This window comes from Aphanomyces astaci (genome assembly GCF_000520075.1).
Source record: "Aphanomyces astaci strain APO3 unplaced genomic scaffold supercont1.11, whole genome shotgun sequence".
Taxonomy (NCBI): domain Eukaryota; phylum Oomycota; class Saprolegniomycetes; order Saprolegniales; family Verrucalvaceae; genus Aphanomyces; species Aphanomyces astaci.
The window spans coordinates 1208340-1228000 of record NW_009798274.1 but is presented as its reverse complement, the minus strand read 5'-3'; the positions used below and the strand labels follow the sequence as shown (position 1 = coordinate 1228000).

The window sequence follows — 19661 nt, the reverse complement described above, 5'->3', positions numbered from 1 at the left end:
AAAAGTTACAAACTATAACTAGTATTACTACTCGTTGTAGTAATACTACACCATCATGATCTCGCGCATTTTCAAACGTGGAAAACATGGCGCGCCTGTGGCTGGACTACGAGAAAGAGATCATGGAGGCGATGCTCATGGAGCGGGACGTCATGGTGATCCTGGCCAAAGGGATTGGACTTCAGTCCATTGTCGGCAAGTGCATGGAACTATACTCCCAGCCGACAAACCTTACGCTTTGCTTGAACGCATCACATGACGCCGAACGGTACGTGGAAGCGTTGCGCGCCCAAGGCTTGAGCAACGAGCGCTTGCCGCAGGTAGATGACTCAGTGTCCGAAATCGTATTCATGTGCATTCCATAGGTGATCACAAACAAGTGCACGGTGCACGAGCGAAAGCTTATGTACAAGAGCGGCGGGTGCATCATCATCACGTCCAGAATCCTCGTGGTGGATATGCTCAACCATTCCATCGACATCTCGGTAGGCCACATCCACATGCACACAACATGTTGACTCATGCATGTATAGATGATCTCTGGGCTCTTGATGTGCCACGCGCACAAGGTGTCGGACTCGTCCGTGGAGGCGTTCATCCTGCGGTTGTTTCGAGAAGTGAACCGGAATGGGTTTGTCAAGGCGTTTTCAGACGACGCAATCTCGTTTTCGTCTGGATTCAACAAAGTCGAGCAGGCGATGAAGCTGATGTACCTTCGGAAAGTCCTTCTGTACCCGCGCTTCCATATGGCTGTGGGCACGTGCTTGGAGCAGCACCAGCCCGACGTGTACGAGATCCAAGTGGCCATGACGCCGTTGATGATCGAGATGCAGCAGGCGCTGCTGGTGGCCACCGAAGCCACGCTCAACGAGCTCAAGCGCAGCTGCAAAGACCTGGACGAGACCGACCTAACCATCCAAAACGCGCTCACCAAGGCGCTGGACGTTATCTTAAAGCGCCAGGTACATATATACTACCTTGTTGTCGTGGTTAGTTGACTCCTTAACATGTAGTTGACGTCCATTTGGCATCAATTGCCAGCGAAAACCAAGCAACTGAGCGCCGACTTGACTCATCTGCGGCAGGTTTTTTCATGCATTTTCTCTTCACCGAGTGAAACCTCGTCACACATACACGTGGTTGTAGCTGTTGTCGTACTTGACTCGCTACGACGCCATTACGTTCTACAGCTACTTGCTGACCCAGAAGAAGCTGAGTGGCCAGCAACGCATTCCGTCACCTTGGCTATTCAGTGAAGCGGCCGATCGGTTGTTTACTGCAGCCAAGAAGCGATTATACCTGTTGCACAAGACAAAAAAGGCCAACGAGTACGATCTCCAGCTCGCTCTTGAACTCAACCCCAAGTGGGCGTCGTTACTCGAACTCCTCGGCGACTTCGAACCACGGCCAGCGTCGTCATCCGGCAGAGTGTCTGGCGCTGAGACGCTTGTGATGCTGCGGGACGACCGCACGGCGTCGCAGCTGCGGGAAATTCTGTACATGGGCGGCCTTGCCATGATGAAGAAGCGATTCGGCAGATACCTCAAGCACAAGAACGAAAGCATGGTCAACAACCTGTCGTCGTTCAGTGTCGAACAGAAGCTTCTCCGCGACCTCGCAGCCACATTGTTGATCCCAGATGTCGGATCCCATCACACGACCACCACGTCACAGGGCAAGCGCAAGGCGGCCGCCGAATCGACCGAGTCGTTCGTTCATGACGTGGCGTCGTATGGCATGCCGCTGGACGAATTGATTTACCTCAGGTACGATTGTCCTTTTGCCCAAAATGTGGTTGACTTTTGCTTCTTTGCCAAATCTATCGATCGATTCTTTTGACTTTTTGTATGTAAAGATCGTCCAGTATCACACTAATTTCAGTCACACACTAATTCGGTGTTTGATTTGGTCGAAGAGTGGAATTGATTGGCTACTTGACTAGTGCTCTGGGTTTTGATTGGTCGTATATCGATTCTCTGCCGATTTGGTGCTGCTGCTCATTCCAATTTCGAATAGACTTGACAATGTTTATTGTTGATTCAATAGTACGAATTTCCGGATCCAATATGAACCGATCATTGATTGGTTGATCATTTATTCCTTTTCTCTGATTGGCTACACGACTCTCCATGTCTTTTCTGGTTTGCAATATATCGCAACGAGGTTTTGCTAACGAGTGTGAAATTTGAACGACATTCACAACCCTACTTGCGTACTGTATCTGTACTCGTAAATAGTAGTAACGTTAGTGATTATTATATTCGAGATGGTTGTTTGTGGTTGGTTCCTACTACATGTGTTAGCTCCCAGCAAGACGCAAAAAAGCCCAAGCCTTCTGGTCACCTGGGTACGCTACCGCCACAGGATCAACTGGTGCTGTGCACGTATGCTGAAGCGGACAAACTCCCCAACCTCCTGGACGACCTGCACCCATCGCACATCGTCTTGTACGATCCGGACGTCGGGTTTATTCGGCAGCTCGAAGTGTTCAACGCTTGCAACTCTGCCCACGACAGCCGTGGGCAGCAGCACCCCGTCCAAGTGTACTTTATGGTGTACGAAAATAGTGCGGAACAGCAAACGTACTTAACCCAAGTCAAGCGCGAACATGTACTTCCATGTCCTCTCTACATATATCTAGAAAACTACGATCGTCGTTGGATGACTAGTATTACTACTAGGACGCATTTGAGCGATTGATCCAGCAAAAGGAGCACCTGGTGATCCCGTTGAACGTGTTTGACATCCCAGCGCATGTTAAAAGGAAGAAGCAGTCTGTACAGTACAGCCTGGACACCCGCACCGGCGGCCGCGCCACGTCCGCCATCTCGAGCCAAGTGGTGGTGGTGGACGTCCGCGAGTTCCGCAGCGCGTTGCCGTCCATGTTGCACAAGGAAGGACTGGTGCTGCACCCTGTGACGATCGAAGTCGGTGATTACATCTTGTCCCCGCGGATATGTGTCGAGCGAAAGAGCATTTCCGACTTGTTTGGGTCACTCGCGAACGGCCGGTTGTTCAACCAAGCCGAAATGATGCTGCGCCATTACCAGGTACATATACTAACTACTATGCAGTAGTTCGTAGAAAGAGTATTGTGAAGCATTGCACCGAAATGTTTGGACTTATATAGCATTCGAAACATCCATTTGATCATCCTATTAACATCTTGCACACACACACTATGCGGAGTATATATATTTGTGGTTTTGCCCAATGGGTCAAACGTTTGGATTGGCACAAATTTGTCCAATATTATTGTCGATTTGATAGTACAAATTTGGAGGAGGAATCGCGCCGACGAAACCGATCCACAATCGATCTGATTGGTTGTTGAATTTCATTGAGAAGGTTTTGATTGGCTAATAATTTTGAGCTCATCTGAGGTAGCCAATCCAATCGATTTAAATTCCAACGAGAAACCACAACACAATGAAATTTCACTGGAAAGCACAATAATACTCTTCGAATTTACAGTTAACCACAATGGACTGTAGGTTCCAGTGCTCTTGATCGAGTTTACCCCCGAGAAGCCGTTTTCGCTTCAAGTACGTGGTGGTGATGTCATGTATGTGTGAGCTGGCTGGCGTACGTAGGAACCATCGGACATTCCAAGCGATATCAAACACTCCAACATTTGCTCCAAGCTCAGTTTACTGGTGCTGCATTTCCCCACGCTCCGACTACTTTGGTCGCGTTCCCCCCAAGGCACGGTGGACCTGTTCAAGGTCGTGAAGAAGGGCCAGGACGACCCGACGGTGGAAGCGGCGATGGCGGCGGGGGCCGCCACCCCCGGCGACAATGCCAACGCCATCGACGTGTTGAGGAAGTTGCCCGGGGTGAACGACCACAACTTCCGCAAGTTGACCGCCCACTGCCGCAACCTGGCCGACCTGAGCTCGAAATCCGTCGCAGAGCTCACCGTGTGGCTGGGCGGAGCGAGTGCGAAGAAACTGCACGCATTTTTCAACCATGTTGTCGATTAGCTCGACCGATCAACCAAACGACTGTGGAGACAAACGATGTGTTATTCCAACGTTAGTCATGGCTTTGTACAGTTGGGGGCTGCTACTATAAACTGTAACGAGGGTTCATCCGAACTTCTATTACTTCTCTCAATACCAGTATTATTATAACCTTTAGTACTATTACATAGTAACTAACAGCTATTAATATTATAGTGATACTGTATTGGAGATTCGGTACGAATTTCCGGACCCCATTCAATCGAGCGAATCGAGCACCAATTCTCCCATTGGTCAATCCGAAATTACTTGTCGCTGATTGGCTACAATCCATTTTCGAGTTTCTACGTGGATATTGGCCAATCAGATGTCTCGGCTCTATTTGTAAAATCAACTTACAACTACGTTCTCCCCTGTACTGTACTAGTATTAATAATACCCCATTTTTCGTTTAAGTTCAGGTTATTTCCGGTATATTTCGTCCGACTCACAACTGATTCACGTCATGTGCGCTACTGATTTATGTTCGCCAACCATTCGATATATTTCGTCCAGACCCTACTTCGTCTCATTATATTTCGACTGAATGTCACCCCGGTATATTTCACACGTTGTTCAATATATTTCAAATGATGTTCCATCTATTTGGCTTTTTGCTTTACTTGAGGTAACTCGGTGGTGGTTGATATTTTTTTAACATTGTCTTTCGTTGATATTGTGCTTTCGAGCTAAATTTGGTATTTTGGTGGCTTGGGTGACCGTGGTTATATTTAGTTGAAGTCGTCTGGCGTTTTTTTATTTGAGTTGGATTTGCTGTCTTTGGTTGCTTTTCGATACAACGTTGAACTCTTTGTGAAAAGGACATTGATCGAAAGTCTTTTTTTCGAAAATTTCATTGGCTACTTCGTTCCCTCGAGTACAGTACTGCGTCGAATAGATGGAACATCATTTGAAATATATTGAACAACGTGTGAAATATACCGGGGTGACATTCAGTCGAAATATAATGAGACGAAGTAGGGTCTGGACGAAATATATCGAATGGTTGGCGAACATAAATCAGTAGCGCACATGACGTGAATCAGTTGTGAGTCGGACGAAATATACCGGAAATAACCTGAACTTAAACGAAAAATGGGTACAGTAGTAGTAATATTAGTATTAACAGTAATATTGGCGTCATTGGTTGGTATTTTAATACGTTTGTACTATTAAAATAGTACTAACGTTACTATTTGAGTACTATCGGGACCACCGGATAAATTCGAATAGCTTAACCGGAGGATGATTCCATCGAAATCCAGGTTCCTTCGATGCTGTCCCGACGTGTGCATGCTTCGTGCATGATGAGAGTAGCGTCAGTCGCAAGCATTTCCACGTGGAAGTTTGCAGCTGGTCGAATCAAGCGCAAATGGGCTGGCATGAAACAGGTGAGCACCATCCAACATTGAGACGATGCGTTGATGCTTGCTTCGCTAGCGTACGTCGTGGAGGTTTCGACAGCGGCGGAACGGTGTGGTCTTTCAAGTCGATGGCGAAGACACGGAAGATGAAATGTACTTAAGAGTTCGAACACATCCGCAGCTGTGTGCGCGTCGTAACATGGACTTGTAGGCGTCGAACGTGCCCTTGACCGACGACAAGTACTGCCACAACATCTTGGCCGAAGCACCCCCGGATGTCCTGAATGGCATCTTGGGAGCAACGTCCCCCGAAGGATCCGACAGCTTCTGCTCGACCATGACGGGTTTCATGCTGCACACTTGCAGCTCCGTGGTTCGATCGAGAGTGCTCGACGTGATCACGCACGAGCGACTGGACGATATCAAGTATACTGAATCACATCCTTCTCCCCCTCTTCCCTGTTGATTGTAGCTTGACCAACCGCGGCATTATCATTCGAGCCATTCAGCAGCACCTGGCGTCGCCGCTGAATCGCCAGAAGCCCGACTTCCAAAAGGCCGCGTTCAACGTGATCAAAGGCACGTACGGATCCGACTTGACTCGATTGAAGGAAGTGATCAACTCGGACTTTCTCCTTCCCTCCCACGACCACGGCGGGTTCCACGGCGGCGACCTCCATCAGCTCATCTACGGCTGCCGGGACCTGACCCAAGTGGTGTCGGTGGCGCAGCACATTGCCGTGGAGGCGCTCAAGGTCGTCCAGAGTCCGCCGCTGATCAAAATCCTCAGCGACATCGACGACACGTTGTTTGCAGGGTAAGTAATGCTACTTCTTCCATCATATCCATCACTCTTACCTGAATGTAGCTGGGTGGATGCGCGGTATCCTGGCCACACATTATACCCTGGAGTGACCACGCTGTTCCAGTGCATGTCCCGCGGAGTGGACTGCAGCAATCCGTCCGTGACGTTTCTCACCGCGCGGCCCCGCGGCTGGTTCAGCTTTGGCCGCAACTTGACCGCCGATCACCTCGTGAGTCTAGGGCTGGCCAACCCCACCGTGCTCAACGGGTCTGTTCGAACTGGAGTCAACCCGAAAAAGATTGCAGGGTCCGTATGCGACATAGTAGATATGTGTTGTTTTTCATAGATTGCCTGTATATATATCATTTTGGTAGACTCAAATTGGACAACTTTGTGCGGTACACGAGCCTCTTCCCCGAGTATAAATTTGTGTTCTTCGGCGACTCTGGCCAAGGCGATGCCCTCCTTGCATCTCAAATGCGAGCTCTTTACCCCGACAAGGTAAACTATATCGAGGATTATTCGCCTACGAGTACTAGTGTTTTGCGTATATAAACACTGATGTGTAGGTGCTCGGTACGTTTATCCACGACATCAACCCGTCGTCTCCGTTGACGGGCGACGGAGGGGCCAAGGCCGACTATGTCAAGTACGTACATTGCCTTTGTAATATTGTGGATGATTCGGTACAAATTTCCAGACCCCGTCGAACCGAATCACGAATCGACGCTATTATTTTTGAGTGGCTTTGATTGGCTCGTACATGTATATTCAACCAATCAGAACTCCAGCATGATTCAATATTGATTAGGCAAACCACGCGAATGTTGGAAGTTTCTTCGTACCTTTGCACCATGGAATTAAATTTGAAGAATTTATTTAAATATTCGACTTGTATAATTGATTCAAGATTGTATTGAATTATAGAATTATATTCGCGTTTTGTATTTCATGGTACAGATCAACGACAAATACGGTAGCGAATTCACAATCGCTAAAATTTGGATGATTTGTGTGCTCCTTGGCCAAATTTAAAGCCTTCGATCGATGGTTTGTACGGAATTTTGTATGCAAACAAATATATGACCGGATGTTGCTCGAATTAAAAGCCACATACACTAATTCGATGTGGAAGGGTGGAAGCGAGATTTTGATTGGCTATTTTTTGATTGGTCAATCGATTGCCTGCCAACTTTGGTATTTCCCCCTCGAATATTTTTAATGTAAAAAAAAGATACTAGTACTATAAAGGAATATGTTATTAAACTTTTTTCATATATTTTAAACAATAGATTAAATTATGTTTATTTATTTTTAACTAATAATGACAATATATATATCTTCTTTGTAAAAATATGTATTTTTCTAGTCGTGGCGTCCACTTGTACGAGAATTATGCTGCGGCGGGCATGATCGCATTTGAGCTGGGTCTAATCTCCAAGGAGGACTTGGCCCTTGTGGTTCAAAGCTGCCGCGACGAGCTCGACATGATGACCTTTACAGGATGGAACTCGACCCAGAAACAAGCCGACAGGAAGCAAGAGCTCTTCAACGACTGCGACCGATTCGACTCGAAACATTCGATTCCGTCCACTTCAAAATAACATAATACACATCGATTGTCGTCGTTGTTTTAGTAATACTACTAGTATTATATACTAGTGTACGAGAAGGCATATTAAAGGTAGTCGGCTAGTTTTTTCTTGCGCCGCCTTCGCCACTTTCGATGGGTTGGTTGCCTATTGTTGCTGGTGTTGCCATCATTGCGTTCAAAGTCACACGTATCCGTCGTCGGGTCGGCGGCAAGTCGTGGCGCGACTCGTTCCTTCTTGACATGATCCGACGAGTACAATGGAGAAGGGGGACGAGGAGCGGCAAGGGCGTCGTCCAGTTCGTGCATAAAGAACGGGTCCCAGTGGTCGAACGGCGGCGGACAACACGACGCATGCGAAGTCATGGTGTGGTGTGGATGCTGCTGATGCTGATGATGCTGATGATACAATCTGGAATGAGGACGAGGCACACGCCACTGAGGAAGCTCGCGTTGGGGAAAGGGACACGAATGCGAGTACATTGGCGGGTGGTACTGGAAGTAGGGCGGCAAGGGCGCGGAGGTGCTCAGGGGAGGGGTCGTCGAGTATGGCTGGTGCATGGGCATGATGGGGCTTCGAAACCTGATGTTTCTGCGGCGGTGGGTCGCTGGCTCGTAAGGCTGGATGTATGGTCTGCCAGAGAGAAACGGATGGTCCAACGCCTGCTGCGGTGTCCACCGGTTCTGCGGGTCCAATTGAAGCAACCCACGCAAAAAGTCGCAGAACGCGGCGCGACTGTGGCGCTCCTTGGTCACTTCGTCTGCAGATGCTCCTCGTCGAATGGGGTATGCGTTGATAATGTCAGGCAGGGCAGAGTGCTTGAAGTACCGCTTCGACGACGCCACGGTGGTGTGGCAGTCGCGGGCGTACTCTTCGGCCGTCTTGAGGACAATCTATTGATCGATTGATTGTGAGAAATCAACATGAAAATGGAAGGACGAGTTCGGACCCCACTGTGAGAAGTGATATTGAAAAACTTGCGTAAATTTGACCCTTGTTGCACCATGTGGAGGGGCGGGTACCTAAATGCGAGTGGAATGAAAACCCCATCACTTTTAGGTACATAGCATATCCGAGAAATCCTTGAGATTGGAAGTACCCACCCCAATGTGTCGACGATGACTTTGAGTTGGTCATGGTCCGAGGCCCCGGGGAAGAGAGGTAGTCCCAAGTACATTTCGGCACTAAGCAATCAAACACACAGAAGTTAAGGGGTGGATTGATAGTGATGAGAATAGTATTACTAGTTACCTCACACACCCGAGGGACCACATGTCTATGGCGCCACAATAGGGAAGCCCGAGGAGGACTTCTGGAGACCGATAGAACCGCGACTGGATGTACGAGAACACGGTTTCGTTCTCATAGCACGCCGAGCCAAAGTCGACGAGTTTGATCGACGGCACCACTTGGCTGGGGTGGGCCATCGAGTGCAGTTTGTCTTGCCTACATAGTCCAAGGGTTGTACTTGTACATCCATTCAATCAAAAATCCATATCGTACCCAGTGAGTAAAATGTTTTCGGGCTTGAGATCGCAGTGGATAACCTGGGCGTTGTTCAATAGCACAAGCGACCTCAGCATTTGATGCAAGAAGCCCCGCACAATCGTCAGGGGCAGGCCGCGAAACTAGAAGAAGAGCCAATGCATCAGGGATGATATATGATATATATAAACTCACGTTGTTTTGGCTGAGCAGTTCGAAGAGGTTTACACTGAGGAGCTCAAACACAAGGCACAAGTGATTTTGGAACATGAACGAATCGAGCAGCTCGACAACATGCTCTTGGCCTTCCATGCCCACCGCAGACGTCAACTACATAGCAATGTCAAGTATGTAATATATACATACCACATTTGAGGCCGACTGTACCAGCTGCGAGACTTGGACTTCGACTAGCGCTTGCTTGTAATACGACGGATGGTTGCGAATGATTTTGATGGCCACAACAGCCTTCGTTGCCACGTCTTGGCATCGAAACACTTGGCCAAACGTGCCTTGCCCCAACAGGTCCAGCACGACAAACGTTTTCGCCACGCCCGAGCGGGTGTGGACGTCCAGCAGGTCGCGCACTCGAAGCACAATGTTGTTGTCGCAGTTGTCCCATCCGTTGTTGGCCACGACTTGGCTGTTTTTGGTCAAGAGGCGCCGTGCCGTCTTGGGCTGCTCGTGGCGCGGCAGGCCACATTTCGAGTACGTGTCCACCAAATGGGTCGTGAGCTTGGCAAGGACAGTGTGGCCGCGTGCAGTCGCTTCGGCTTCGCCATGTGAGTCCCGCCACCGTCCATCTCGGCGCGCGACGTCGTTGCTTTGCTCGTCGGAGTGACTATGGTTACCGTCCATAACACTCCTGCTCATGCCACTTTGACCCCAAACGACTGAATATAGCTTCAACCTGGCAAGGATACGTACTCGACGCTCTTTACACGTGCGACGTAACCGGCAAAAGGTCCTTGCATACTGAACTTCATAGTAATATTTGGATATTTGGAACGTTATGCAATTCCTTCGAAATAAAGCGAAAACATGATACTTTTTACTCACCGTTGAAAGACATATTTTGGACGAAAATGCGGATATTATATTTGAAATATTTCCCAATAAAATGATCCAAATATTGGACTTTCGTTAGTACTTGGAGTCACTCACATTTCCAACCCAGCGTGTGAGAGCGTGGCAACACCCATGAACTTCCTCAAGAATACAGTCATGGGCCTCGGCTCGGCATTCACCTCCGGCGGCGTGGGAAGCTTGCCTTTCACCGTGACCGATGCGGCCAGTGACGAAAGTCCAGTGCTCCCCGAGTTCACTTTGCTCAAAGCCAAGAGCAAGCAGGATGGATCGACTGTGTCCGTGTTCAAGTCGCAGGGGCCGCCGTGTACCCTCACACAGAACTGTCTGCGCCGCATCAAAACATTGCGCCATCCCAACGTGCTAGCGTACATTGTGTGTGAGGATGGCCGTCACGAGATCCAAGCTCACGCGATGGGTTGTGTAGGACGGTACCGAGGTGGTCAACGGCAACGTGTTCATTGTGACCGAAGAAGTGACGCCATTGAAATCGTTTTTGGACGACATTCGCGCGCGCAACGGTCCTAACAGCGAAGAAGAGTCCCTCGCTGTGTCGTGGGGACTGCGGTCGATCTTGTCGGCGCTCAAGTTCATCAACATGGACTGCAAGATGGTACACGGTCGCGTGCATCCCGAGAGTGTCTTCGTCACAAAGGTACTTCCATAACTCCATGCGGCTAGCTCATATGTCCGTCCTCGTCGTCCTCCACCCGTAGGGCGGCGATTGGAGACTCGGTGGCTTCCAATTGACCGGCGAACTGACCATGGACGGGCCGTTCCTGCTGCATCATCGCTCGTCCGGGCCCAAATCTCTCATTGACCAAGAACTGCGCTACAAGACCCCAGGTTTCCCCTCTCTGTACTCCGAAACGATGTTGTATTCATCCTATATCTTGATCATCGTAGAACACGCTCGCAGCGACTGGAGCAGCATCGTGTCCTCATCTCCGCATGCCATCGACATGTATGCGTTCGCATGCACGGCGATCCATACCTTCCACCCATCGTTTTCGTCTCCATCGGACCTTTCCCGGAACGTTCCGTCGGGTCTCGCGGGGACCATCAAGCGAGCGGCGGATGCCACCGCCAGCCGCCGCATCACGCCCGACCACGCGCTGCAAATTGCATACTTTGACTCGTCTTGGTTCATTCGGCAAATGCTTTTTCTGGAGCAACTGCCCATCAAGTCGTCCGACGAGAAAGCCGACTTTTACAAGGAACTGGTGGCGTCAGTGGACTCGCTGCCCAAGCACACGGCGGTGTTCAAAGTACTTCCAGCATTGAAAGCAGTGGTCGAGTTTGGCATGGCGACGGGTGTCGGCGGCAAGGCGGCAACGTACAAGTTGGATCCATCCGAGAGCCAAATGCTGCCGGCGATGGTCAAAATTGGCCACCACTTGCCGGTACTGTAGGATGCGTATATATTTCCTTTCTCTGGACGCAAAGTATATATATATATATATATATATATATAGTCCATTTACCGCAAATGTGGACGTTTGTGCTGATTCTTTGCCAAATCTATCGATCGAGACTACTTTGTGACTGACTTTTTGTATGTAAAGATCGTCGTCGAGGTTCACACTAATTATATTATTCAGACACTAATTCGGTGTTGGATTGGCCGAAGAGTGGATTTGATTGGCCACTTGATATTCGTGTTGTGGGTTTTGATTGGTCGATCTTTGATTGTTTGTCGATTGAGAACCCCACTCCAATATCGAATCGACTTGACAATATATATGTATATATGCGGTTGTGGTAGGTTGACGAATTCAAAGCCCAAGTGCTGCCGACGCTGGTCAAGCTGTTTGGATGCAACGACCGCGCCGTGCGCGTGCAGTTGCTACAGATGATGGACTCATTCGCCGTGCATTTCGACGCCAAACTCGTCAACAGCGCCGTGATATTCGACAACATTTGCACAGGATTTAACGACACGATGCCGCTCCTGCGGGAACTCACGATGAAGTCGGTGCTGCACATTGCCGACAAGCTGTCGGACGCCAACTTGAACCAAAAGCTGATGAAATACTTTGCCAAACTTCAGGTCATTCAACTCCTGCGATGACTGACGTTCGTGTTGGACTTTGTGAATGTGACACTGTTGTTGGAGTACTTAGGTGGACCCTGAGCCTGCGATCCGCACCAACACGACCATCTGCCTCGGCAAGGTCGCGACGTACATGAATGCCACGACGCGGTCCAAGGTGCTGCTGCCGGCATTCTCTCGCGCGCTGAAAGATCCGTTCCCTCATGCGCGCATGGCGGGACTGCGCACTCTGGTCGCATGCGATGTACGACCCTGCCGACGAAACAAACTGTTCATGACTGGGGGGGTGCGTAGGAGTACTTTACGCTTCAAGACGTGGCAGCCTCGATCATCCCGTCCATCTCTCCGCTCATGCTGGACATCTCCCCCAGTGTCCGCGACGAAGTAAGTACACTGTCGTCATCTTGCTTGCATATCAAGAGTGCGTATACAATTGTATAGGCCATAGGATCGATGCAGCAATACATGGTCCAGATCCAGCAAGAGTCGGCCAACATGAAAGCCCGAGAACTCGAACAGGAAAAGGAAAGTCGACTGGCCAATACCCCGGGGGACGCTCCCGTTGAGACGGCCGCTCCTCCGCCTGCGGCCTCCGGGAACCCCTCCACGGTCACGAGCTTTGACGAGATAGATGACTTTGCTGACGATGGATGGGGCCACGACGACTTGGACGGGCTGACGAGTCCACTCGCCGCCGCTCCGTCGCTTGCACCACCACCACCGTCTACCGGTAGCTACCCGTCGAGAGCATCGCTTGGCGGCGTGTCGTCGGTTACACCTCCGAAACCAACTGAATCACCTGCGTCGTACTTTGACGACTGGTCGACGAGTCAGCCTGCTGTCAGCGCGCCGCGACTTGGTGGCCTGTCGCTGAACAAGCAGCCACCCCCCTCGACTACCACCGTTGTATCCGACGCAGCATTCATCAGCAACAAGCCTCGCAAGACCATCCACGAGCGAAAGGTCGAAGCCAAAGCCAAGAAGGAACCGCTGGGAGCATCCAAACTCGCGTCCAAGCCCAAAGGAGGAGACAACTGGGACTGGGATATGTAGAATGAAGTGCATGTGTGTTGGAACCACCTAGTCATCGTATTTCTTATTGTACGTGGCCCAAACGATCGGCTTGTTGTCCACACGTAGATGCACATCAGTACATGGCCCCCAGGGGGACACTGTACGTGGCCTTCCTTACACAAGGTAATGAACGCTACAAGCACATGTCTACACCAGGTCTGCCGCCGGAGATCTCGACTTGGATCCTTCTGAAACGCCCCATCATATGGAGCGTTGGTTCCATGTTCTTCGTCGAGAGAAACCAATCGCTGGTTTCCACCTCAAACATTTGTCGAATAAAAATTTGTGAAACGGAAACTTATTTGGAAGTGTGGTGGCGTGATTTGATTTGCGGATTGGGCGATCCTGCGATGTGATTGGCCCCCCTCTTTGACCGTGGTTTAGAATTGCATACATTTTGTCATATATTATTTTCCACCCGTGTAAAAAAGCGAACGGGGGTTTCCACACGTTCAGTTTTCTTTTTCCAGTCAGCTAAACAACTCGGGCCACCATGGGTATGGCATTCTCGCGCGTGTTTGAACGCCTCTTTGGCAAGAAGGAGATGCGTATCCTTATGGTGGGTCTCGATGCCGCCGGTAAGACCACCATCCTGTACAAACTCAAGTTGGGCGAAGTCGTGACCACGATCCCCACCATCGGGTTCAACGTCGAGACGGTCGAGTACAAGAACATCAGCTTCACAGTGTGGGACGTCGGTGGACAAGACAAGATCCGCCCGTTGTGGCGCCACTACTACCAAAACACACAAGGCCTGATCTTCGTGGTCGACTCCAACGACAGAGATCGCGTGGACGCTGCCCGTGACGAACTGCACCGCATGTTGAACGAAGACGAGCTCCGAGACTCGATCCTGCTCGTGTTTGCCAACAAGCAAGATTTGCCGAACGCCATGAGCGCCGCGGAAATGACCGACAAGTTGGGCTTGCATGGCCTCCGCCACCGCCAATGGTTCATCCAAGCGTGTTGTGCCACCACTGGCGACGGATTGTACGAAGGCTTGGACTGGCTGTCGGCTACCCTCCAAAAGCGGAAGTAAATGTAGTGCGGCACTTTTCTGTGCTGAAGCAGTGAGCCCCCGACCGGCGCGCGTGTGCTGCGGTGGCCCTGCTTCCCAGCTTAGTTTTGCATTCACTTATATTTTAAGTTTGCATGCAATGTGGACGATTATCTAATATACCGCTTCATGCTGCTTGTAATTCACGAGTTTCCGTCATCCAGGTCTTCGTTTCGCTTGGTTGTATAAGGACATGTCATATGGATTTGTATCTCAGGTTGAGTGTGTATGTGTTGCACAAGGAAGGGCAAGCAAACGATCGATGCACTAGTGTCCCATTCATTACACTGTACATCGGTGTTAACAACGAAGTTTGCACCTAGTTCGACTATTGGCCTTCACCGAGCATCAAGTTGACACGCTTCATGATGTAGTCCTTTGCTGGGTCGTATGGCATGTCCTTGCTCGGGATCTCCAACACCGTGGGGATCGTTTTGTCGTAAGCGTTCAATAAATGGCGGATTTCTTCCGCGATCTAAGGTCGTGCATGAGGTTAACATGCACCCTCTCAAGGCCGTACATGTTGGTTGATCAAAATAATAGCAATGTCGTCGCGGGTAGACAGTCGCTTGAAAGCGTCCTCAATGACCGAGATGGGCGTATCTACATGCATATGCACACAAGACATTCACATCACGACCTCCAGCCATCACGTCGATTGCCACGTACTCTGCTTCACCACCAGAAAGTTCGTCCCTTCAGGCGAGCGGTGCCCCACGCCAGCTAGGATGAACCCCGTGACCGTGTCTTCATCGCCGATGACCCCAACAAGCTTCGTGCCGTCCATATCAAGTCAGGGGATCAGCAACAAACGATGACCGCAAGTCACTTCCGGTTAATTCTGAACTTCCTATGGTACTACTAGTATTACTACCAAAATCGCCAATCCGGATAATAGTGGTAATTTATCCGGGTGTGATATTTCCACCGTGAACACAATGGAGTCGAAGCGGAAGGTGTATGAACCAACGTCGGCGGCGCAGTACTACGAGAGTATTTCCGATTGCCTGAGCTTCAACTCGGCCATTGAGCAGCAGCGGTGCGTCCTTTCGATGCTGCTTCTGGTGCTGTGTGAATTCATCCAAATGATGTTGTGGCGTAGAACGTATGCACGCAAGCGAAGAACGCTGGTGCAAACCGACGGCTACGAGGCGGTGTTGAATCGCTCGAAACGAGCTCAATTGACGTTCTCGCCGTATTCCAATATGCCGACCTCGACATCTGGCATGATGCAGTCCACATCCTCTGCGGTACATCAGTGCCCATCGCGTCCCACTTGACGTTCTCATGTGTGGTGTGTAGATGCATGCAGCCAAGCCTCCCGTGGCGGGACAAACCGTGGGGCCCCCTCCCAAGCTGCAGCAGAATATTCTACCCATGAACGACGCCATGAGCAAGCAACTCGCTCCGAAACTCACGAAATCGACAACCCAACCTCCCACTCAACCCGTGCACTTAAAGTCCCTGTCCGACGGCCAGGCAATCTTTTCCGTGGGAAGCGACGTCATTGTGCATGTAATGAGCTCACTTCCCCTGGCATTCCTTCTCTCGAGTCTCATTATGCATGCAGCACACGGAAAAGCTCGCGGCGTACGGGTTGGGCCATTTGCTCGGGCGCAAGGTACACAGTACCCACTTCATCACACTATATGGATGATTCATTGGAGAAATGTAGGGCACGGTAATCTCCGTGCCAGTAGCCAAAGGCCAGTTTCTGTATGGCGTCATGTTTGACAACACTGTGCACCACGTGCCGCTGGAGGCGCTCGTGTCGTCGGACGCGGCGGCGATGCTCAGCACTCCGTCGCAAGTCAAGTTGCCCGCGTCGAGCCAGCTCAAGCTCGAGCAGTCGTTTCACATGCACCGATTGATGCAGGACCAGTTCAAGGAGATCCAGGCCCTGCAGAAGCAGCATGCAGAGTTCCGCGTGGCCAACAACACGCCCGCCATGGCCGAAGTGCAAAAGTCACTGGCGGTGCTGCGAAACCTCCACTTGTCGCAGATCCGGGCGCTCAAAACCAAACACGACGAAGAATTGCGTCAAAAGGAGCTCACATAACATTCATTCATACAATAATATGGTTGGCACGTGGGTCGGTTTCGTGGACATGAATCAGTGAGGTGTATTTTTTGGTACCACTATATTTAGTCGTAATAACAACATAACGTTCGTTGTTGCACATATTTATTTATATAGACGACTTCATAAAATCGTTGACAGAGTACTGTATATGTTAGTATGTATTACGTAGTACTATATAACGAATGCTTATTCTCGACAACATTCACGATTAAGCCATTTTGAGCTGCAGTTATAACACGGTACTACTGTATTAGTAGTTAGCATGTCGACCACCGTGCACTAGCTTGGATTCGACTTGGCCAGATCTTGATGGCATCAAGTTGGCCAACGAGCGTTCAAAACCATAAATATAGCTGATACAAAATGCATGTACAGTGTAGTAAGTATATTATTCCCATCCAAGTTACAACAACGATATTATCTATAGACTGAATGACAAGCGACTATTGTTTTGGCGGTGACGACGCGACGCACTGGTTGGTCCACTGCTGCGCCGTGTTGAGGTCGCGTTGGCGGACGGTTGCTTGGCCGTTCGCGACGGCGTCCACCGCCTTGCGGATGCACACTTGCAGCGCGGCTTTCTTGGCGCGAAGTCCGTCGACGACAGCTTGGGCTTTGGCAATTTCGTCGTCCAGCTCAGCCAATGTCGGCGCAAACAACTGCTGCAGCAGCGCTTGGAAGTCCGCTCTGGAGACGACCACTTCGATGGGCATCGTGGACGGCACCGTGGCATCCAGGCACAAGCGCGTACGTTCCAACGTCGTGTTGTACGGCGTTCCACCGCTCTACGTCCAGTGCATTCATGGGCCGTCGATTCTTCAAAGGATAGATCGGGTATGGTACCTCGTCAAACGAAGCGTCAAAGCAGGTTCGCAAGAGCCCGTAATGATCTTCAATGAACTGCGTGTGCAAGGCAACCCCCGTTCCCGACGCCAGCGCCAGCTCCAAGTCCTTCGCTTTCAGTTGCCCCATGATGGCATGCGCAGTGGTCAAGTTCCATGCCCCTTGGATGTCGACGGCGGAGGGGACGCCGTGCAGTGACACGTCGGGCACGACGTTCGAGCAGGACCGAGTCATCCACGCTTCGTAGCCGTAGAACTGCTCTCGGGTGAGGGTTCGGTCGACAGCATTTCCGACCTACAATCCAAAGCGGACATTATGTTTGGAAAACGAGAACGACACAGCATCAATAGTACAGTGACGTTACCTGGGAAATACCCTCGTGCGCGCACTCGAGCGTGTGGTCGTACGTTTCGCGGATTGAGAAAAACGACCGCAAATATTCGGATGAGTTGGTCGTTCGCTTGAGCTGGCTGAGCTGCTGGTTTCTTGCGGTGGCGATCACTTGGGCAACCTCAAACTCGTCCACGACGTTGTTCTTGTTGAGGTCTGCGTCCACAAAGTCCTTACTCGAGTCGCTCACGCAGATACCGCTGGCCCACGCGTACACTGAGGGCAGCGTGGCCACGGCAATCGTGCCGTTGTCCCCAAACTATCGCAGCAACAACCACACGACATGAGCCACGTTTGAGCGACGAATCGAGCAACGTACCACGACCACGGCCGCGTCGAGGCACTTATCCACGCGCTGGTAAAACTTGGTCACAAAATCGAGCGCTTGCTGCCGGTCCGTGTCGGAATTGTACCACACTTTGGTGATCTTCATCGTCATGACGTTTTCATGAGCTTTTACAAACGCGTGCAGCTGCACATTCGACACTGGCTCTGTCTCGTTGTTGAGCACTTCCAGCACGGCCTTGGCATAGGTCAAGATCTCCGCCTTGGTCGGCGCTTGTCTGGTGGGGGATGGCGATGCTGGCGTCGGAGTCGTCGCCACCAAGCAGTTGGTTTGCACCGTCAACGCAATGCTGTCCACGTCTTTCTTCGTAAACTTGTAGCCCTCAGGGAACTACATAGCCGACAAACGTCCACATGACAATCAAGTGCTGGTCGATACACTATACCTTGTCCAATACAGCCTCCGTGCACTGAATGTACTGCTGCGAATGTGTGATGTTTTGCACGTATTGGACAATCTCTTGGCGGGTGTACGTGTCCGAAGGGGATGTAGGTTGGGGGGTGGTTTTGCTGCACTCATTGTCGGCCCATTGCAATACTTGTTGTAGCTCGTCCGCAGAGCTAATGTCACGGCTTTGGACAACCTACGGCATCGATAGAATATTCGTTGATACTATGTGTGAACGAGAAGATAGGAGAAGGGCAAACGCACCGCTTGGTAACCTTGTGTGACGCAGTCGAAATACCGAGAGTACTTGGCGTTCACGGCCGTCACCGCTTCGTCAGCTGCGTGCCGAATCTGGGCGATCTTGGCTTCTTTCTCCACGCGATAATACTCGACGACCTCCCCCAAGTCGACAAATCCATTTTCGTCCGTGTCCATTGAGTCCAGCAATGCTGCAAACTCGGAAGACGTCGTGCTGTTTGGACCTTGCGTTGGTGCTGCCGTCGAGACAGGTACATTCGTCGTGACGATTGAAGATATTGGTGAAGAAACAAGTGCTAAAGTTGGCGCAGAGGTTGGACTATCAGTAGTCGACGTAGCAGCTGACACTGGAGCTGGAGTGGATCCAGGGAACACACTGGAGGGTTCTGACGTGATGGCTGCAGGTGGTGCTGGGGAGATTACGGCATTTTCACTGGCTGGTGCAAGTGTAGCAACAATCGTTGACGTTGCGGTGGACGCAAGATTTTTGGTGGTGGATTCAAGTGTAGCCGCTAAAGTTGGAGCTGCGGTGGGCGCTGGTGTCTCAATAGTAGGTTCGGGAGTAGCCGCCACAGTTGCTGCTGAGGTGGGTGCAGGAGTTTCGGTGGTGGGTTCAGGTGTGGCCGCCTCAGTTGGAGCTGCAGTAGGTGCAGGAGTTTCGGTGGTGGGTTCAGATGTAGCCGCCACAGTTGCTGCTGAGGTGGGTGCAGGAGTTTCGGTGGTGGGTTCAGGTGTGGCCGCCTCAGTTGGAGCTGCAGTAGGTGCAGGAGTTTCGGTGGTGGGTTCAGATGTAGCCGCCACAGTTGCTGCTGAGGTGGGTGCAGGAGTTTCGGTGGT

At 50.7% G+C, this 19661-nt stretch overlaps 8 protein-coding genes across 17 annotated transcripts; 5 read left to right on the top strand and 3 right to left on the bottom strand.

Annotated features, from left to right (window-relative positions):
* The first annotated feature begins 79 nt into the window (after nt 1-79).
* On the top strand, nt 80-4111 carry H257_06070 (hypothetical protein). 4 transcript variants are annotated; one of them, XM_009831166.1, is made up of 9 exons: nt 80-320; nt 366-485; nt 534-962; nt 1014-1085; nt 1147-1766; nt 2304-2610; nt 2682-3050; nt 3495-3545; nt 3594-4111. In XM_009831166.1, the coding sequence occupies exons 1-9, from the start codon at nt 87-89 to the stop codon at nt 3981-3983; spliced, it is 2592 nt and encodes an 863-aa protein (XP_009829468.1). In that variant the 5' UTR covers nt 80-86; the 3' UTR covers nt 3984-4111. The 4 variants fall into 4 exon arrangements, with proteins under 4 accessions (XP_009829468.1, XP_009829470.1, XP_009829469.1 ...); XM_009831168.1 differs by having other exon boundaries at nt 3495-4111; XM_009831167.1 differs by having other exon boundaries at nt 2304-3050.
* A 1144-nt stretch (nt 4112-5255) lies between these two features.
* On the top strand, nt 5256-7797 carry H257_06069 (hypothetical protein). 3 transcript variants are annotated; one of them, XM_009831165.1, is made up of 8 exons: nt 5256-5392; nt 5442-5518; nt 5577-5791; nt 5838-6182; nt 6234-6476; nt 6545-6671; nt 6740-6819; nt 7540-7797. In XM_009831165.1, the coding sequence occupies exons 3-8, from the start codon at nt 5703-5705 to the stop codon at nt 7772-7774; spliced, it is 1119 nt and encodes a 372-aa protein (XP_009829467.1). In that variant the 5' UTR covers nt 5256-5392; nt 5442-5518; nt 5577-5702; the 3' UTR covers nt 7775-7797. The 3 variants fall into 3 exon arrangements, with proteins under 3 accessions (XP_009829467.1, XP_009829465.1, XP_009829466.1); XM_009831163.1 differs by having other exon boundaries at nt 5267-5392; nt 5442-5528; nt 7540-7796; XM_009831164.1 differs by lacking the exon at nt 7540-7797 and having other exon boundaries at nt 5267-5392; nt 5442-5528; nt 6740-6932.
* On the bottom strand, nt 7773-10215 carry H257_06068. 2 transcript variants are annotated; one of them, XM_009831162.1, is made up of 7 exons: nt 9635-10215; nt 9443-9577; nt 9266-9390; nt 9014-9208; nt 8866-8946; nt 8712-8784; nt 7773-8655 (listed from the first exon to the last, which is right to left on the bottom strand). In XM_009831162.1, exons 1-7 carry the CDS (start codon nt 10118-10120, stop codon nt 7849-7851), a joined length of 1902 nt encoding a protein of 633 aa, XP_009829464.1. In that variant the 5' UTR covers nt 10121-10215; the 3' UTR covers nt 7773-7848. The 2 variants fall into 2 exon arrangements, with proteins under 2 accessions (XP_009829464.1, XP_009829463.1); XM_009831161.1 differs by having other exon boundaries at nt 8712-8946.
* Nucleotides 10216-10396: 181 nt separating this feature from the next.
* On the top strand, nt 10397-13719 carry H257_06067 (SCY1 protein kinase). Of its 3 annotated transcripts, XM_009831158.1 has the most exons (8): nt 10397-10708; nt 10761-10988; nt 11050-11179; nt 11240-11736; nt 12099-12383; nt 12457-12630; nt 12681-12770; nt 12828-13719. In XM_009831158.1, the coding sequence occupies exons 1-8, from the start codon at nt 10448-10450 to the stop codon at nt 13437-13439; spliced, it is 2277 nt and encodes a 758-aa protein (XP_009829460.1). In that variant the 5' UTR covers nt 10397-10447; the 3' UTR covers nt 13440-13719. The 3 variants fall into 3 exon arrangements, with proteins under 3 accessions (XP_009829460.1, XP_009829461.1, XP_009829462.1); XM_009831159.1 differs by having other exon boundaries at nt 12681-13719; XM_009831160.1 differs by having other exon boundaries at nt 12457-13719.
* Nucleotides 13720-13891: 172 nt separating this feature from the next.
* H257_06066 (ADP-ribosylation factor 2) lies at nt 13892-14679 on the top strand. The gene has a single exon (XM_009831157.1). It carries the CDS (start codon nt 13954-13956, stop codon nt 14497-14499), a length of 546 nt encoding a protein of 181 aa, XP_009829459.1. The 5' UTR covers nt 13892-13953; the 3' UTR covers nt 14500-14679.
* Nucleotides 14680-14780: 101 nt separating this feature from the next.
* Nucleotides 14781-15360, bottom strand: H257_06065 (V-type ATPase, F subunit). Its single transcript, XM_009831156.1, has 3 exons — nt 15187-15360; nt 15038-15120; nt 14781-14992 (listed from the first exon to the last, which is right to left on the bottom strand). The coding sequence occupies exons 1-3, from the start codon at nt 15302-15304 to the stop codon at nt 14846-14848; spliced, it is 348 nt and encodes a 115-aa protein (XP_009829458.1). The 5' UTR covers nt 15305-15360; the 3' UTR covers nt 14781-14845.
* A 90-nt stretch (nt 15361-15450) lies between these two features.
* Nucleotides 15451-16666, top strand: H257_06064 (hypothetical protein). Its single transcript, XM_009831155.1, has 5 exons — nt 15451-15556; nt 15620-15767; nt 15820-16032; nt 16088-16138; nt 16193-16666. The coding sequence occupies exons 1-5, from the start codon at nt 15456-15458 to the stop codon at nt 16574-16576; spliced, it is 897 nt and encodes a 298-aa protein (XP_009829457.1). The 5' UTR covers nt 15451-15455; the 3' UTR covers nt 16577-16666.
* A 299-nt stretch (nt 16667-16965) lies between these two features.
* H257_06063 lies at nt 16966-19437 on the bottom strand. Of its 2 annotated transcripts, XM_009831153.1 has the most exons (6): nt 18831-19437; nt 18565-18762; nt 18153-18509; nt 17808-18092; nt 17444-17737; nt 16966-17385 (listed from the first exon to the last, which is right to left on the bottom strand). In XM_009831153.1, the coding sequence occupies exons 1-6, from the start codon at nt 18999-19001 to the stop codon at nt 17044-17046; spliced, it is 1647 nt and encodes a 548-aa protein (XP_009829455.1). In that variant the 5' UTR covers nt 19002-19437; the 3' UTR covers nt 16966-17043. The 2 variants fall into 2 exon arrangements, with proteins under 2 accessions (XP_009829455.1, XP_009829456.1); XM_009831154.1 differs by having other exon boundaries at nt 16966-17737.
* Between the last annotated feature and the right edge of the window lie 224 nt (nt 19438-19661).

Coding starts and splice junctions, on each gene's coding strand:
- H257_06065 (XM_009831156.1), bottom strand. CDS start 15,304: ATGGACGGCACGAAGCTTGTTGGGGTCATCGGCGATGAAGACACGGTC. Junction 15,121..15,186: donor CTTTCTGGTGGTGAAGCAGA/GTACGTGGCAAT, acceptor ATATGCATGTAG/ATACGCCCATCTCGGTCATT. Junction 14,993..15,037: donor TTATTTTGATCAACCAACAT/GTACGGCCTTGA, acceptor GCACGACCTTAG/ATCGCGGAAGAAATCCGCCA.
- H257_06063 (XM_009831153.1), bottom strand. CDS start 19,001: ATGGACACGGACGAAAATGGATTTGTCGACTTGGGGGAGGTCGTCGAG. Junction 18,510..18,564: donor CGGAGGCTGTATTGGACAAG/GTATAGTGTATC, acceptor TCGGCTATGTAG/TTCCCTGAGGGCTACAAGTT. Junction 17,738..17,807: donor CGCACGAGGGTATTTCCCAG/GTAACGTCACTG, acceptor TTTGGATTGTAG/GTCGGAAATGCTGTCGACCG.
- H257_06067 (XM_009831158.1), top strand. CDS start 10,448: ATGAACTTCCTCAAGAATACAGTCATGGGCCTCGGCTCGGCATTCACC. Junction 10,989..11,049: donor AGAGTGTCTTCGTCACAAAG/GTACTTCCATAA, acceptor CTCCACCCGTAG/GGCGGCGATTGGAGACTCGG. Junction 12,631..12,680: donor GCACTCTGGTCGCATGCGAT/GTACGACCCTGC, acceptor GGGGGTGCGTAG/GAGTACTTTACGCTTCAAGA.
- H257_06064 (XM_009831155.1), top strand. CDS start 15,456: ATGGAGTCGAAGCGGAAGGTGTATGAACCAACGTCGGCGGCGCAGTAC. Junction 15,557..15,619: donor TCGGCCATTGAGCAGCAGCG/GTGCGTCCTTTC, acceptor GTTGTGGCGTAG/AACGTATGCACGCAAGCGAA. Junction 16,139..16,192: donor GCCATTTGCTCGGGCGCAAG/GTACACAGTACC, acceptor GGAGAAATGTAG/GGCACGGTAATCTCCGTGCC.
- H257_06070 (XM_009831166.1), top strand. CDS start 87: ATGGCGCGCCTGTGGCTGGACTACGAGAAAGAGATCATGGAGGCGATG. Junction 2,611..2,681: donor CCCAAGTCAAGCGCGAACAT/GTACTTCCATGT, acceptor TATTACTACTAG/GACGCATTTGAGCGATTGAT. Junction 3,546..3,593: donor AGAAGCCGTTTTCGCTTCAA/GTACGTGGTGGT, acceptor TGGCGTACGTAG/GAACCATCGGACATTCCAAG.
- H257_06068 (XM_009831161.1), bottom strand. CDS start 10,120: ATGAGCAGGAGTGTTATGGACGGTAACCATAGTCACTCCGACGAGCAA. Junction 8,947..9,013: donor TGGTCCCTCGGGTGTGTGAG/GTAACTAGTAAT, acceptor TTGATTGCTTAG/TGCCGAAATGTACTTGGGAC. Junction 8,656..8,711: donor ATATCACTTCTCACAGTGGG/GTCCGAACTCGT, acceptor ATCGATCAATAG/ATTGTCCTCAAGACGGCCGA.
- H257_06069 (XM_009831163.1), top strand. CDS start 5,276: ATGCTGTCCCGACGTGTGCATGCTTCGTGCATGATGAGAGTAGCGTCA. Junction 6,672..6,739: donor GAGCTCTTTACCCCGACAAG/GTAAACTATATC, acceptor ACTGATGTGTAG/GTGCTCGGTACGTTTATCCA. Junction 6,820..7,539: donor GCCAAGGCCGACTATGTCAA/GTACGTACATTG, acceptor GTATTTTTCTAG/TCGTGGCGTCCACTTGTACG.
- H257_06066 (XM_009831157.1), top strand. CDS start 13,954: ATGGGTATGGCATTCTCGCGCGTGTTTGAACGCCTCTTTGGCAAGAAG.